This window comes from Ornithorhynchus anatinus, chromosome 1 (assembly GCF_004115215.2).
Source record: "Ornithorhynchus anatinus isolate Pmale09 chromosome 1, mOrnAna1.pri.v4, whole genome shotgun sequence".
NCBI lineage: Eukaryota > Metazoa > Chordata > Mammalia > Monotremata > Ornithorhynchidae > Ornithorhynchus > Ornithorhynchus anatinus.
This window is the reverse complement of record NC_041728.1, coordinates 21,095,453-21,109,939: the sequence shown is the minus strand read 5'-3', so window position 1 is coordinate 21,109,939 and position 14,487 is coordinate 21,095,453. Positions and strand designations below refer to the sequence as shown.

Here is a 14,487-nt window from a genome sequence, read left to right as displayed (position 1 = left end):
ATTAGAACCCATGACCTCTGACTCCCAAGCCCGTGCTCTGTCCACTGAACCACGCTGCTACTCTAAGTAGCAGCAGCATGGGGCATTAGCAGCAGCATTAGCAGCAGCATTAGCAGCAGTGTGGGGCATTAGCAGCAGCAGCATGGGGCATTAGCAGCAGCATCAGCAGCAGTGTGGGGCATTAGCAGCAGGAGCAATAGCAGCAGCAGGAGCAGCAGGAGCCCTAGCAGCGGCATTAGCAGCAGCCTGGGGCATTAGCAGCAACAGCATTAGCAGCAGCAGCCTGGGGCATTAGCAGCAGCAGCAGCAGCAGCAGCAGCAGCAGCAGGAACATTAGCAGCAGCATCAGCAGCAGCAGCAGCAGCAGCGTGGGGCATTAGCGGCAGCGACATTAGCAGCAACAGCAGGCTGGGGCATTAGCAGCAGAAGGAGCATTAGCAGCAGCTTTAGCAGCAGCGTGGGGCATTAGCGGCAGCAGCATCGGCAGCCTGGGGCATTAGTAGTAGCAACAGCAGCAGCTGGAGCATTAGCAGCAGCAGCCTGGGGCATTAGCAGCAGCATCAGTCGGAGCAGCAGCAGCAGCGGGAGGTCGGACAGGGAGGGAGAGGTGGGGGCCGCTCCGACTTTGTTCCTCCGATCGCTCTCCAAGCCGCTTAGCGCTGATCTCCTCCCACCCCCCCCACCCCCCCGGTGACGCTCCCGGGCCTCCCGTCCCCGTCCGGGCCGGGGCGGGGCGAGGCGGGGCGAGGCGGGACCGGCTCCCCTCCCGCACCGCTCGCATTCCCCAGCTCCGGGAACTTTGGGCGGGGGGGGGGGGGGGGGGAGCTGCTCACCCTCCGGCCGAGGAAGACCTCAGGCGCCGGCCGCCAGAAGCCAGGCGGCGGCGGCGGGGCCCCAGGGAGGAGAGGGAGGAGGAGGAGGAGGAGGAGGAGGAGAAGCGGGTCTGTGGTCCCGATGTCCCGGGCCGGGCACTGAGCAGCCGGTCCTTCCCGGTCCCGCCATGCAGAAGAGCGTGCGGTACAACGAGGGGCACGCCTTGCACCTGGCGCTGCTGGCCCGCAGGGAGGGCACCAAGCGCGGCTTCCTGGGCAAGCGGGCGGCCGAGGCCAGCCGCTGGCACGACAAGTGGTTCGCCCTCTACCAGAATGTGCTCTTCTACTTCGAGGGCGAGCAGAGCGGCCGGCCCGCCGGCATGTACCTGCTGGAGGGCTGCACCTGCGAGCCCGTCCCCGCCCCCGCCCCGCCCAAGCCCGGCGCCGCCGCCGCCGCCGCCAGCACCAGGGACCCCCCGGACAAGCAGGTACCCGCCCTCCACCCCCCCCCTGTACGTCCCGCACCCCCTGCCCCCCCGTACCCCCTGCGCCCCGATCTCATCCCCTGCACCCCTCATCCCCTGTACCCCCACCCCCTGCACCCCCTGCCTCCCCTGCAGCTCCTACACCCCTCATTCCCTCTACCCCGATCCCCTGAACCCCGACCCCTTGCACCCCGTGCAGCCCGATCCCCTCCACCTCCTGCACCCTGCACCCCGACCCCCTGCCCACCGACTCTCTGCATCCCCTACACCCCCTGTAGCCCGACCCCCTCCACCTCCTGCACCCCTTGCACCCCTCATCCCCTGCACCCCGACCCCCTGCACCTCCTGCACCCCTCATCCCCTGTACCCCGACCCCCTGCCCACCAACTCTCTGCATCCCCTCCACCTCCTGCACCCCTCATTCCCTACACCCCGACCCCCTGCACCCCTCATCCCCTGTACCCCGACCCCCAGCACCCCGACCCCCTGCATCCCCTGCACCCCCTGTAGCCTGACCTCCTGCACCCCTTGCACCCCTCGTTCCCTGCACCCCGACCCCCTGTACCCCCTGTACCCCCTGCACCCCCCGCACCCCGACCGACTCTGCCTTTTTCTCCGCGTGCCTCGGACACCCTCCGACCGCTCCTTTTAGGGCACCTGCTAAGCGCTCACTATGTACCAAACGATCTTCCAAACGCCGCTAGAAACGCCCCGTCCCGCTCAGAGTAGGAGGTAGTATAATAATAATAATAATATTCATTCACCCAGTCCTATTTATTGAGCGCTTACTGTGTGTGCAGAGCGCCGTACTGAGCGGTTGGAAAGTACAGTTCAGCACTAGAGAGACACATCCCCGCCCGCAACGGTTTGGTATTTATTAAACGCTTACTAGGTGCTAGGCATTGCTCTAACATATTTCCTAAGCGCTAACTAGGTGCCGGCTGCTTTTCTAAGGCCTCTATTAAGCGCTTACTAGGTGCCGGACACTGTTCTAAGCGCTGGGTTACATCATTGGGGCGGACACAGTCCCTGTCCCAAACAGGCCTCACAGTCTCAATCCCCATTTTACAGATGAGGGAGCTGAGGTCCATTCATCCTTTTTCATTCAGTCGTATTTATTGAGCGCTTACTGTGTGCAGAACACTGGACTAAGCGCTTGGAAAGTACAATTCAGCACTAAAGAGAGACAGTCTCTGCCCACAACGGGTTCACTGTCTGGGGTGGGGGGTAGTCAGACATCAAAACTAGTAAATAGGCATCAGTATAAATAAATTGAATTATAGATGTATACAGAAGTACTGTTATGTTATTTGACTCGCGGCTCTGCCACTTGTCAGCTGTGTGACTGTGGGCAAGTCACTTCACTTCTCTGTGCCTCAGTTCCCTCCTCTGTAAAATGGGGGCTAACTGTCAGCCTCATGTGGGGCAACCTGATTACCCCGTCTCTACCCCAGCGCTTAGAACAGTGCTCTGCACATAGTAAGCGCTTAACAAATACCAACATTATTATGATTAAGCGCTTACTAGGTGCCAGGCACAGTTTTAAGTGCTGGGTTAGATCATTGGATCACAGTCACAATCCCCATTTTACAGAGGAGGGAACTGAGGTCTATCCAGTCGCATTTATTGAGCGCTTACTGTGTGCAGAGCACTGTACTGAGCGCTTGGAAAAGAGAATACAGCTCTAAAGAGAGGCAATCCCTACCCACAACGGGCTTACAGTCTAGGGGTGGGAGGGGATAGTCTAGAGGGGGAGGAAGTCCAGAGAAGTGAAGTGACTTGTCCAAGGTCCCACAGCAGACAAGTGGCGGAGCTGGGATGAGAACCTGTGACCTTCCGACTCATTCATTCAATAGTATTTATTGAGCGCTTACTACGTGCAGAGCACTGTACTGAGCGCTTGGAATGGACAGTTCGACTCCCAGGCCCGCGTTCTCTCCACTCGACGGGCGATTAGTAGGGTGCTCAGTAAATAGGATTATTTTCTGAGCCCGGCAGGGTCAAGTCACCCCAGTTTCGAGGTGGGGCGAAGAAGGGGGGGAGTGGAGTATGTGTGTGTACACACCGGGGTGACTGGCTTGGACTCCTCTTGCCCCCCAGGCCCCGGATTTGCCCCGAGGCCTGGGCATTGCGCCCTGCATCGCGCTGTACTTTCCAAGCGCTTAGTACAGTGCCCTGCAGTCATTCATTCAGTCGTATTTATTGGGCGCTCAGTAAATACGATTGAATGAATGCACCGCGCTGTACTTTCCAAGCGCTTAGCACAGTGCCCTGCAGGCATTCATTCAGTCGTATTTACTGGGCGCTCAGTAAATACGATTGAATGAATGGAATTCGAATCCCAGCTCTGCCACTTGTCAGCTGTGTGACTGTGGGCAAGTCACTTAACTTCTCTGTGCCTCAGTTCCCTCATCTGTAAAATGGGGATTAAGACTGTGAGCCTCCCGTGGGACAACCTGATGACCCTGTAGCTACCCCAGCGCTTAGAACAGTGCTCTGCACATAGTAAGCGCTTAACAAATACCAACATTATTATTATTACCGCCCTGTACCGCAGCGCAGTGCCCGCTCAGTGTGGCAACTGTTGGAGGCACCGCGGAGCAGGGAGTGCAGAGTGAGAAGTTTTGGGGCCACGCCTCCGAAAAAGTTTTGGGGTCACCCACCCCCCCCACTCTGCTGCCTCCTGGCGAGGGCTGTAGCCCGAAGGTCCAGGGGAGAGAAAGAAATAATAATGATGCCATTTGTTAAGCACTTACTATGTGCAAAGCACTCTTCTAAGCACTGGGAGGGGGGGGATACAAGGTCATCAGGTTGTTCCATATGGGGATCACATTCTTCATCCCCATTTTAGAGATGAGGTAACTGAGGCCCAGAGACTGGTAATAATAATTTTGGTATTTGTTAAGCGCTTACTATGTGCCAAACACTGTTATAAGCGCTAGTAGATACAAGGTAATGAGGTGGTCCCACGTGGGGCTCACAGTCTTAATCCCCATTTTTCAGATGAGGGAACTGAGGCCCAGAGAAGTGAAGTGACTTGCCCAAAGTCACACAGCTGACAAGTGGCGGAGGTGGAATTAGAATCCATGAGCTCGGATTCCCACGCCCAGGCTCTTTCCACCGAGCCACGCTGCTTCTCTATGAAATGATGGTCGCTCTCGCTTTCTGGACCAGGCGTGGGACCATTTAACCTTGTTCATTTTATACCTGTCCGGTTTTAACAAATAGAAATGCCCTCGGTAATCTTCTGGGTCCAGCCAAACTGCAGCACGGAGACGGCTGAACACTGCTAAGGACCGGTCCAAACGTGTTGTGCAATCTGAAATCACACGGGGTGGTTTTAACCTGTTTCTGTCGGATCCGCTAAGTAGCCTGTGAAATGGCTTAATGAAAGCGTGAATCCTTTCTACCAGTTGGGCTTTGGACATATTATTTTCTTAAAACGTTCTGGAATTCATTAAAAAAAAATACTTGGGTATTATTGCATCCAAAGAGAAGGCAGCACTAGTTTTGATAATACAAAAGATCACACTAGAAACCAATTGATTTTTTTTAACCTCCCTCTGCCTCTTGAGTTCTATCCGCTTTCATGCCTGAAATATCCTCGTTACCATTAATTTCTGAAGAATGGCTGTTGGAAAAAAATGATAAATTGTGCTTCATTGACAAATTTCTCAGAACAAGATCTTCATTATTGTGATGAGGTGAAGGACAGATTAAAAGTATGCGATGTGTACATTTTCCTCCGGATGGATTCTCTTCATAATTACAGGTTTCCTTTTTAAAAATAAATCTTTGGAAAGTGAATATTCTAAGATATCTAATACCCATTTTAAATGTCTTTTATTACTTGGGTTCCTTTAATAATCGACTTCCCAGATGTAGGAGAAAAAAACAACATGATTGTTTTCCAAGAATGTAGATAGTATAATTTGGAACTAACTTGACGAGGCGTTCCCAGGATTTTGAATCAGTAATCTTTTCCTGAAGGTAAGGGTTTTATAGGGCTGGAAAATACCCCATTGACTACCGTACGAGAAGAGAGATTGCTCTTTGTTTTTAGCCATTGAAACCTTTATAAGATAAAATACCTTAAATTGCCCTGAAAACATGCCATCATCTCTTGTAACTTAATTAAAAAGTGATAGGAATCTGGAGAAAGGATGGTGTTCCCTTCTAGTTTCTTGTGCCACGTCAGAAAAAGTTTGAACCCAAATCTTCCCAGTGGAAGAAACCCACTCTTTCATAGAGCCAAGAACAAATAAGGACATTTCAACCTGCAAATATTTTCATGCTGATCAGTTCCACTAGGGGTGGAATTACACCACTGAGGGAATTGATCCAAGATCCATTAAAATTGTTTTTTTGTTTTTTGTTTTTTGCAAAATTCATCAAAGAGCTAATTAAGTTTAGAGTATGATGCAGTCATCACTTCGGTAACTTTGTACCTGTTATCTGTATGAGGTTCAATTGTTTGGTTGCTCTTATTTCTGAGACTGAAGGTAACAGAGGAAAAAGAGCTCCATAATTTGCCAAGAATAGAATCTGAGAGTCTGGCACTGGAACTCATTAAGTCATTCGGTATTTATGGAGCACCTGCTGTATGAAGAGCACTGCATTAATTAAGTTCTTGATAGAGTAGGATGAAGCTCTACGATTCCTTCCCTCAAAGATCTTGCAGTCTAATGGGGAAGTCAGACCCGAATTAATTAATTAATTAATTCATTCATAGTTATTGAGCCCTTACTGTGTGCAGAGCACTTAACTAAGCGCTTGGAAAGTACAGTTTGGCAACAGAGACAAGCCCAACAGAGACAAGCCCAACAGCGGGCTCACAGTCTACTTGTTTCGGACAACAAACCGAAACAAGTAGACAGGCATCAGTAGCATCGAAATAGATAAATAGAACCATAGATAAAAGCACATCATTAATAAAATAGAGTAATAAATATGTACAAATATACACAAGTGATGTGGGGAAGGGGGAGTGCAAAGGGAGGGAGTAGGGGCGATGGGGAGGGGAGGAGGAGCAGAGGAAAAGGGGGCTCTGTCTGGGAAGGCCTCCTGGAGGAGGTGAGCTCTCAGTAAGGCTTTGAAGAGGGGAAGAGAGCTAGTTTGGAGGATGTGAGTAGGGAGGGCATTCCAGGGCAGAGGGAGGACGTAGGCCAGGTGTCGATGGTGGAACAGGTGAGAACGAGGCCCAGTGAGGAGGTTAGCGGCAGAGGAGCGGAGTGTGCGGGCTGGGTTTTAGAAGGAGAGAAGAGAGGTGAGGTAGGAGGGGGCAAGGGGATGGAGAGCTTTGAAGACATTAGTGAGGAGTTTTTGCTTCAGGCGAAGGTTGATCGGCAACCACTGGAGATTTTTGAGGAGGGGAGTGACATGCCCAGAGTGTTTCAGATAGGCGTAAGAGGAGCCTGGAAAGATCGTTATTATTATTATTAGGGATATGTAGAAAAGGGAGTGCTCAAATATTAGCATATGTAAGTTAATAAGTATACGTTTTTAAGTCTCAGTTTCAGAGCTTTCTGCTAGAAGCCCCTTGGGGCAACCTGCGGCTCACCAAATGATTTTGCAAAACTATGCGGGAGAAGAAGAGAAAAGGGAGATGAAAGAGCAGAAGGAAAAATAATTGCAACCGGTGGGATGGGAGGAAGCTCTTCTTTCTCCTAATACCTCCGCTAGCTTGTTTCTCATCCCAAGGGTCAGTCGGCGGTTCCGTCTGATGCTGGAGACTGTGGCCAGTGCTCATACCGAAATTTATTCTTCTTTCCATACTCCCTCTGGATTTTGGTTTCTCTGGTTTTTCCATAGTTTTAAGAACATATGAGATACTGCGCTGGAGCAGACCAGTCCTCCATCTGCAACAGTGGTACAGAAGGCTGCTTGGAGGAAGGGTGTGGCATCCTTTTCATCTTAGTCTCATTGTTAGTCATGTGCCTTCAAGGCTCACAGTCCAAGGGGTGGGGTGGCATTAGGGGAGGGAGAGGAGGTATTTTATCCCCATTTTGCAGATGAGAAAATTGAGGCCCAGAGAAGTTTAATGACTTGCCCAAGTTTATACACCAGACCTGTGGCAGAGCTGAGATTAGAACCTGGTTTTCCTGACTTTGGGTCCTGAGCTCATTCCCCCAGGCAACAGTCAGTTGGAAAACTTACTGTCTTTCTTAGACCTGGGAGTAGTGTGGTATTTATTAAGTGCACACCAAGTGCAATGCACTGTACTGAGTATTTGGGAAAGTATAATGGAAACATGAACCACATTGCCTGACCATGAGGAGCTTACACTCTCATGGGTGCTGCAGAAATGAATTATACCCCTGATCACATAGTAGATGGTAATCCTGTCCCTATTCAGCCATCATCTTTCCAGAATGAAAAATCCCTTTCCTGTCAGTCTTTTTTTATGAGGAGGCTGTGCCCAACCTCAAATCATTTCAAAAGTAGCTGGTTATTGTTTTAAAAGGTACATGGACCAGAGATGTCCACTTTTCATTTTGAGTAAAGGGGACGTAAGGTGGCAGAGATTTTTCTGGGGCATGGGGAATGGGGCTAGATGTCAAGGAGGTAACAGGCCAGAAAGCCACTGTTGATCCCTGATTGGAAACTGTCAGATCTGGTCAGAGTACGAGGATGAGCGAGGTTGAAGTCCAGTGCAGACAGATGCGGGGACCAACACCTCCGTGGAGCGGGCACCCATAATAGGCACTGTAGGTGGAATGAGACAAAGTGATAGCAAATGATTTCCAAAACAAAAATGAAATTTTGGAATATTCCTCCAGGTATGGAAACATCCCTGGGGATTGGCGAGAGGATAGGGATGGAATGGAGGGGAAATGAGGGAATGAAAAAGTGATAAGGGGGAAGAAAAAATGCTTGTCATGAAACCACTGGCTCTTAGCCTCCTGCTCCAACATCGTAAACATCTGTAGAAACCAAAAAAGAAAAGTTATTTTATGAAACATATGATCAGAGATTTAACCCCAAGGGCCCAAGTGCTATGCCCCTCTGGGTGACTCAATAAATACTCATTGATTGAATAAATCTTAATCACCTCAGTGCTTTACAGAATGTGCAGAAGAGACTGTTCTTGACCTTCCAGGTTGACTGAGTATTAATAGTAGAGCTTTGTCCCAGAGGGTAGACATAGAGGAGTATCTCTGAGTCTGCTGGTAGTGCGGTGAAATAGGAAGACGTGGGGGTGATTATTCATCGGGTGTTGATTATTCATCGGGTGTTTGGCTGAAATCTTAGTTGGGCACACTAGTCCTTTTGCTGATTTTTGCCATGACTTTCCCACTCCTGGTGCTGTGGGAGCAGTGAGACAGAAATGGTGGGTAGCGGTAGCTGCACAAGGGGTCTCCTTTCTCTATCATCTCTAGAACAGAGCTCGGCAAGGCTCAGTGGTGGCTTCAGAGTATGTCGTGGCTGCCGGAGGAGTGCCACTGAGACCGCCATTAGCAGTGCTCTATTTTTCACTCCTTTCCTCGCCTTCTCTTCCCCCATGTTTGTTCTCAGCTTGCAGCTATTCTAAAAAAATAGCAAAGAATTGCCCAGAGGTGAAGTAGGAGGGAGTTTGTTTGGGTGGGGTGGAGGACACAAGTTTTACTTGACCTGAGTCCTCCTGTCTGGCCCGCTAGGAACCCTGAAGGCTTGGGATCCCGGGAGTGGCACTTATCCCTTGCAGCTAGCAGAAGTTTTTAAGCTTAACCAGCTCTCAGAGTCTGCCCTAGATCGTCTTGCTAAATGTGGGAAGTTAAAAACTTCAAAATGGAAACCAATGCTTTTAAATGAGTTTGTGAGTAGGCTACAGGAAACATATTAACTAAAAGACCCATAACTTTCCTTTTCCTCCTACTCCATGTATTCATTTTGATTTGGGCATTGAAGTAGTTGCTTGGGTCCTATCATTGCTGTAATTTACCCAGCTTGAGCTGCATTTTTAACTTGCTGGATAAGTATTGGTATTTCTTCCCCCCGAGGTGTTTGTACATTTGCGTAAGGCCCACACTCCCCTTTCTCCTGGTAGCCTGCTCAAAATTTCACATGGGTAATGAGGGGTTCCAGCTCTTTAGAAGGGACAGGAGAGCCTTTGACCTAATGGAATTGGCAGTTATAGCTTCCTTCCCCTGCCTTGGGGGTGGGAAATGGACTGGATTCAGCAGCTCCTGGCCCGACCTCTGAAACTGGGGAATTGTTCTCCCTCTTGCCTGGATGGGATGATGGCTCCTTTTACTCTGGCCCGACTCCGAGTCCTTTTGGGAGCTCTGGAGGCCCATCTTGGTTCCAGTGTGGCTAGGGAGCCCAGTCACACGATGGGCAGTGAAACTGATGACTGTCTTTTCCCTGGCAACTGGCGGGACAGAAACATGAAATGTGAAAATCTATTCTTGACTTTATTCCCGATATTACTTATATCACTAATAATAATCTAATAGTAATTGCACCTGTTAAGCACTTACTGTGTACCAAACACTCTACTAAGCACTGAGGTAAATACAAGATAATCAGGTTGGACACAATCCCTTTCCACATGGGACTCACAGTTTAAGTAGGAGGGAATAGGATTTAATCCCCATTTGACAGGTGAGGAAACTGAGGCACAGAGAAGATAAGTGACGTGCCCAAAGAAAGTCCCCTAGCAGACAAGTGGCGGAGTCAGAATTAGAACCTAGGTTCTCTGACTCACAGGCCCGTGCTCTTTCCCCTAGGCCGTGCTGCTTCTGTGGTATGCAAGTTCTGTTTTCAGCAGGGTTTTCTGGTGGCTTGATAAATAATGGTACACTGCAGATAACCTTGAAATAAGGTGAATACTTGCCAAAAGCCAGGTAGTTTTACCTTCTCTATATGGAATTCATTCATTCAGTTGTACTTATTGAGTGCTTACTATGTGCGGAGCACTGTCCTAAGCACTTGGAAAGTACAGTTTGGCAACAGAGACAAACCCTACCAAACAACGGCCTCACAGTCTGGAAATGAAACCAAGATCATTTATCCTCCCCTCCCCAAAATGAATAAGTTTGGGTTACTAACTCTTGTGTCCAGAGCGTTTTTAAAAGAAGGACAAAGCATTTTTTCACTTGAATTTGTCTTCAGCAGTCAACTCTTCTATTAAAAATAACATAAAAATAACAACTGAAATTGCTAGTGTTACACTACCTCAAGTTGCCTGCAGCACTCTGTGGGAATTCTCATTGTGGATAAGTATTGTTACCTGTCTTGCCAGCAAGAAAATCTTGATAGCCAAGTTTAATCAATGATTTTTCTCCTTATTTAAAGATAAGTGGGCATACACTTTAATTTTTTATTCAATTGAGCTGTTTTTTAGGGCTGCACACTTATTTAGTAGGATAATATGATGGTTGGAGATGGTACAAGTATCAGGCTGACTTATGCACTGGGGAATGTTCATTAGCATTCATTAGAACTCTGATATTCATTCTTGTCTCTAATGCTCATTGTCCCAAATTAGGGTGACCCTGCATAAATGCCAATTTGTCCTGGGGGAATAAAGTTTGTTTATGTCACCAGTTATTTTGCTACCACATTGCTACCTACTACCCACTTGAAAGACTCAGAGTTGAGGCGTGTGATTTCATTGACAAAAAAAATTCATACATTGCTATATTTAGGTGTAGGTTTTGATTTCATATGATAAATTTTAAGTAGTAAATTATTGTTAACTTCTAGAATGTAAACTCGTTATGGGCATGGAATGTGTCTGCTAACTCTGTTGTACTATACTCTCCCAACCGCTTAGTACAGTGTTCTGCATATAGTAAATACTCAGTAAATACCACCGATTGATTCTTTGTTAATCAAAGATAGGTATAATTGAAGGAGTAAATTAAATGTGCCTAAATTAATCCCTGTTGAATCTTAATCTTTAAATGTGTAATCTGGTATTTAGTAAACATCTGTGTAGTCCTGCACTTGATAGTTGATTCAAATTGGTCTCTTCCCAATTTGAATCTTATTATTGTTTGATTTTTGACAGTGTCAGGAATGAAAACCTTTTTACAAGCCTGTTAACCTTTATAATAATTTGACACAATCTTCAACTTCTGGGGCCTGAATTTAGGGCGTAGCATTATGTAAAATGTATATTTCCTGAAGGATACTTTTGGACAACTTCCATCTGAGAGGTGTTGTGGTACTGTGTGTGTGCGTGTGCACGTGTGTGTGTGTGTGAGAGAGAGAGAGAGACACAGAGAGAGAGAGATAGAGAGAGAGAGACAGAGAGAGAGAAAAATATATATTTTGGCAAGTGTTTTGTAGAATTAAATGGCATCAGAAGTTGGAACAGGGATTCAGAGAACAGATGTTCTACCAGTTTTTGGCTCTTTACTGGCACTTAAAATGCTTTTGCGCCAATGAAAATCAGGAATATGAAAATCAATTTTTCTAAAACTGTTTGGAGTATATACAGGATGCCAAAAAAAAAAGCATGGGGAGAGAGTATCCAGAGAAAAATATTTTTAAAACTTGGGTGTATATGTACGTTTAAAATCAATCTGCTGTTTCTTTGCCTTTTGTCGAGGAAAGGAAAAAAAGAGATAGGAAATTAGAGAACCAATAGTCAGATGTGCAGTGTAGCTTTACAGCAGGCTGATTTGGAAACAGATGAAAGTAAAAATTGCGTATGTGAGGGCTGGAAAACTGCTTTTGTGAAGGCCGGCATTCACAAAAGGTGGACAGAAATCAGAAATTTAAAATTTGTGCCTTGTTGGTTTGTCTCATTTCTGAATTTAATCCCTTTTTAATAATAGAAACTTAGGTATTTTAATATGGTATTTTTGTTCTATTTACTAATATATTCACTTATTCCAACTTAAAAAAAATATCTGAGCCCTTGAACAAGAGATCAAAAGACATAAAGGTAAATAAATACAGGACTGACCAAAGGCACCCCCTTAGGATAGACAAGAGTAACTACTGAAACTATGCTTGATAATAATAATAATAATAATGATATTTCTTAAGCACTTACTACGTGCCAGGCACTGTAATAGGCACTGGTGTGGATACAAGCAAATAAGGTTAGACACAGTCCAAGTCCCACATGGGACTCACAGTCTCAATCCTCATTTTACAGATGAGTTAAGTGAGGCACAGAAAAGTGAAGTGACTTGTCCAAGGTCACACGGCAGACATGCGACGGAGCTGGGATTAAAACCCGTAACCTGACTCCCAGACCCATGCTCTATCCACTGTGCCATGCTACTTCAGATCTATTGCTCTTATTACGGTGCATTTGTATGGAGGAAACAACTGGATCAGTTGAAAGTTATCTTAAAGTGTGTTTAGAGCATCAGAAAGATTCACTTTCCTTTGGGATAGAGGACTTAGTCCCAAACAGGAAAAAAATAATGATTGTCTCACTGTGGCCTAGTGAAAAGAACATGGGCCTGTGTCAGATGTTCTGGATTCTAGTGATGGCTCTGCAGGTTGCCTGCTGTGACCTCGGTCAAGTCACTTAATAATAATGTTGGTATTTGTTAAGCGCTTACTATGTGTTGAGCACTGTTCTAAGCGCTGGGGTAGACACAGGGGAATCAGGTCGTCCCACGTGGGGCTCACAGTCTTAATCCCCATTTTACAGATGAGGGAACTGAGGCACAGAGAAGTTAAGTGACTTGCCCACAGTAAACTTCTCGGTGCCTCAGTTTCCTCATTTATAAAATTTAAGTTCCCCCACTTAGATTGTCAGCCCCATGTGGGACAGAGACTGTGTCTCATGTGATTATCCTATATCTAATCTGGGGTTTAGTACAGTGCTTAGCACCTAGCAAGTGCTTAATAAGCATTATTATTATTATGGTTGTTGTTGTTTTCCTCCACTCTGAGCCTTAAGTGGGACAGGGACTGTGTCCAGCCTAATTAATTTGTATCTATCTCAGTGCAAAGAACAGTGTTTGGCACATAGTAGTAAGCACTTAAGTACCATTAAACCCGCCCCCCAACAACAATACCATAATAATAATAATAATAAGAAGAAGAAGTTGAAATGGCTATTCTGTTTGGCAGTGGGCTGGGATTTTAATTTTTTTGGTGAGGGAAGTTGGGTAAGTCTTCAAAGTAGTCATTCATTCATTCATTCATTCAATCGTATTTATTGAGTGCTTCTTGTGTGCAGAACACTGGATGTTCTCTCATAATGTGGGCAATGCTTTTAAAAAACCTCATGTTACAGTAACTATTGAGACACTGGCTATGAACTGGATTAGTGGATAGATGGTTTGATACAAATTCCAAAATGAATTATGCCCACCACTGGCAGAATGTTTTACATCCTTGCCACTCATTGTTATTTTACTGAATTAAATACCGTAGAATTGCAAGGGAGCCCCTTGACTGACGCTAGGCATGTACACAATTATTTCTTCCAACATGTAGATTGTATTTTGCCAGAGCAGATTTAATAACAACAACAATAATAATAATGGCATTTAAGCACTCTATGTACCCAGGCATTGTACTAAATGCTGGGGTAGATACAAGGAAATCGGGTTGGACACAGTCCCTGTTCCATGTGGGGCTCAAAGTCTCAATCCCCATTTTACAAATGAGGGAACTGAGGCCCTGAGAAGTAAAGTAACTTGCCCAAGGTCACACAGTAGTCAAGTGGAGGAGGCAGAATTAGAACCCATAATCTTTGACTCCCAGGCCTGTGCTCTATCCACTACATCATGCTGCTATTGAGGGAAGAACAGGCCCTAATTCTTCCACCGTGCTATATCCAAATTACCTAATTGATACATCTTTTATAGCAGAACTGGGTGTATTTGGTATCAATGAAACCTTCTGGTTCCAAATAACAAAACTTTAGCCAAAAGGTTCAACAAATCCAGCACGGTATATATATATATTTTTGGTGCCAATAGAATTTGGCCTCAAAAGCCTGGAAATTGTTTTCTTGCACGTGGAGAAAAATGTGGATATTTGTGTTCTAGAGGTTTTTATTTTGGTGTATAACAGGTAGTCTTCTAATCACTTAACTCTCAGTATTAGCTTTTGTTTTATGATGTCGAGTCTCCTCCAAACCATAGCGATGCCATGGACACATCTCTCCCAGAGTGCCCCACTCCATCTGCAATTTTTTCTGGTAGTGTATCCATAGAGCTTTCTTGGTAAAAATACTGACGTGGTTTACCACTGCCTCCTTCCGCGTAGCAAACTCGAGTCTCTGCCCT

At 46.6% G+C, this 14,487-nt stretch overlaps 1 protein-coding gene across 2 annotated transcripts in view; it reads left to right on the top strand.

Moving 5' to 3' along the window:
- The first annotated feature begins 851 nt into the window (after positions 1 to 851).
- Positions 852 to 14,487, top strand: part of RASGRF2 (Ras protein specific guanine nucleotide releasing factor 2) — a 176,654-nt gene continuing 163,018 nt past the window's right edge. For both annotated transcript variants that reach the window (XM_001509960.4, XM_007656761.3), the window contains exon 1: positions 852 to 1,300. In XM_001509960.4, the coding sequence (XP_001510010.2) occupies positions 1,001 to 1,300 (300 nt within the window). In that variant the 5' untranslated portion in view covers positions 852 to 1,000. The remainder of the gene's footprint in view (positions 1,301 to 14,487) is intronic.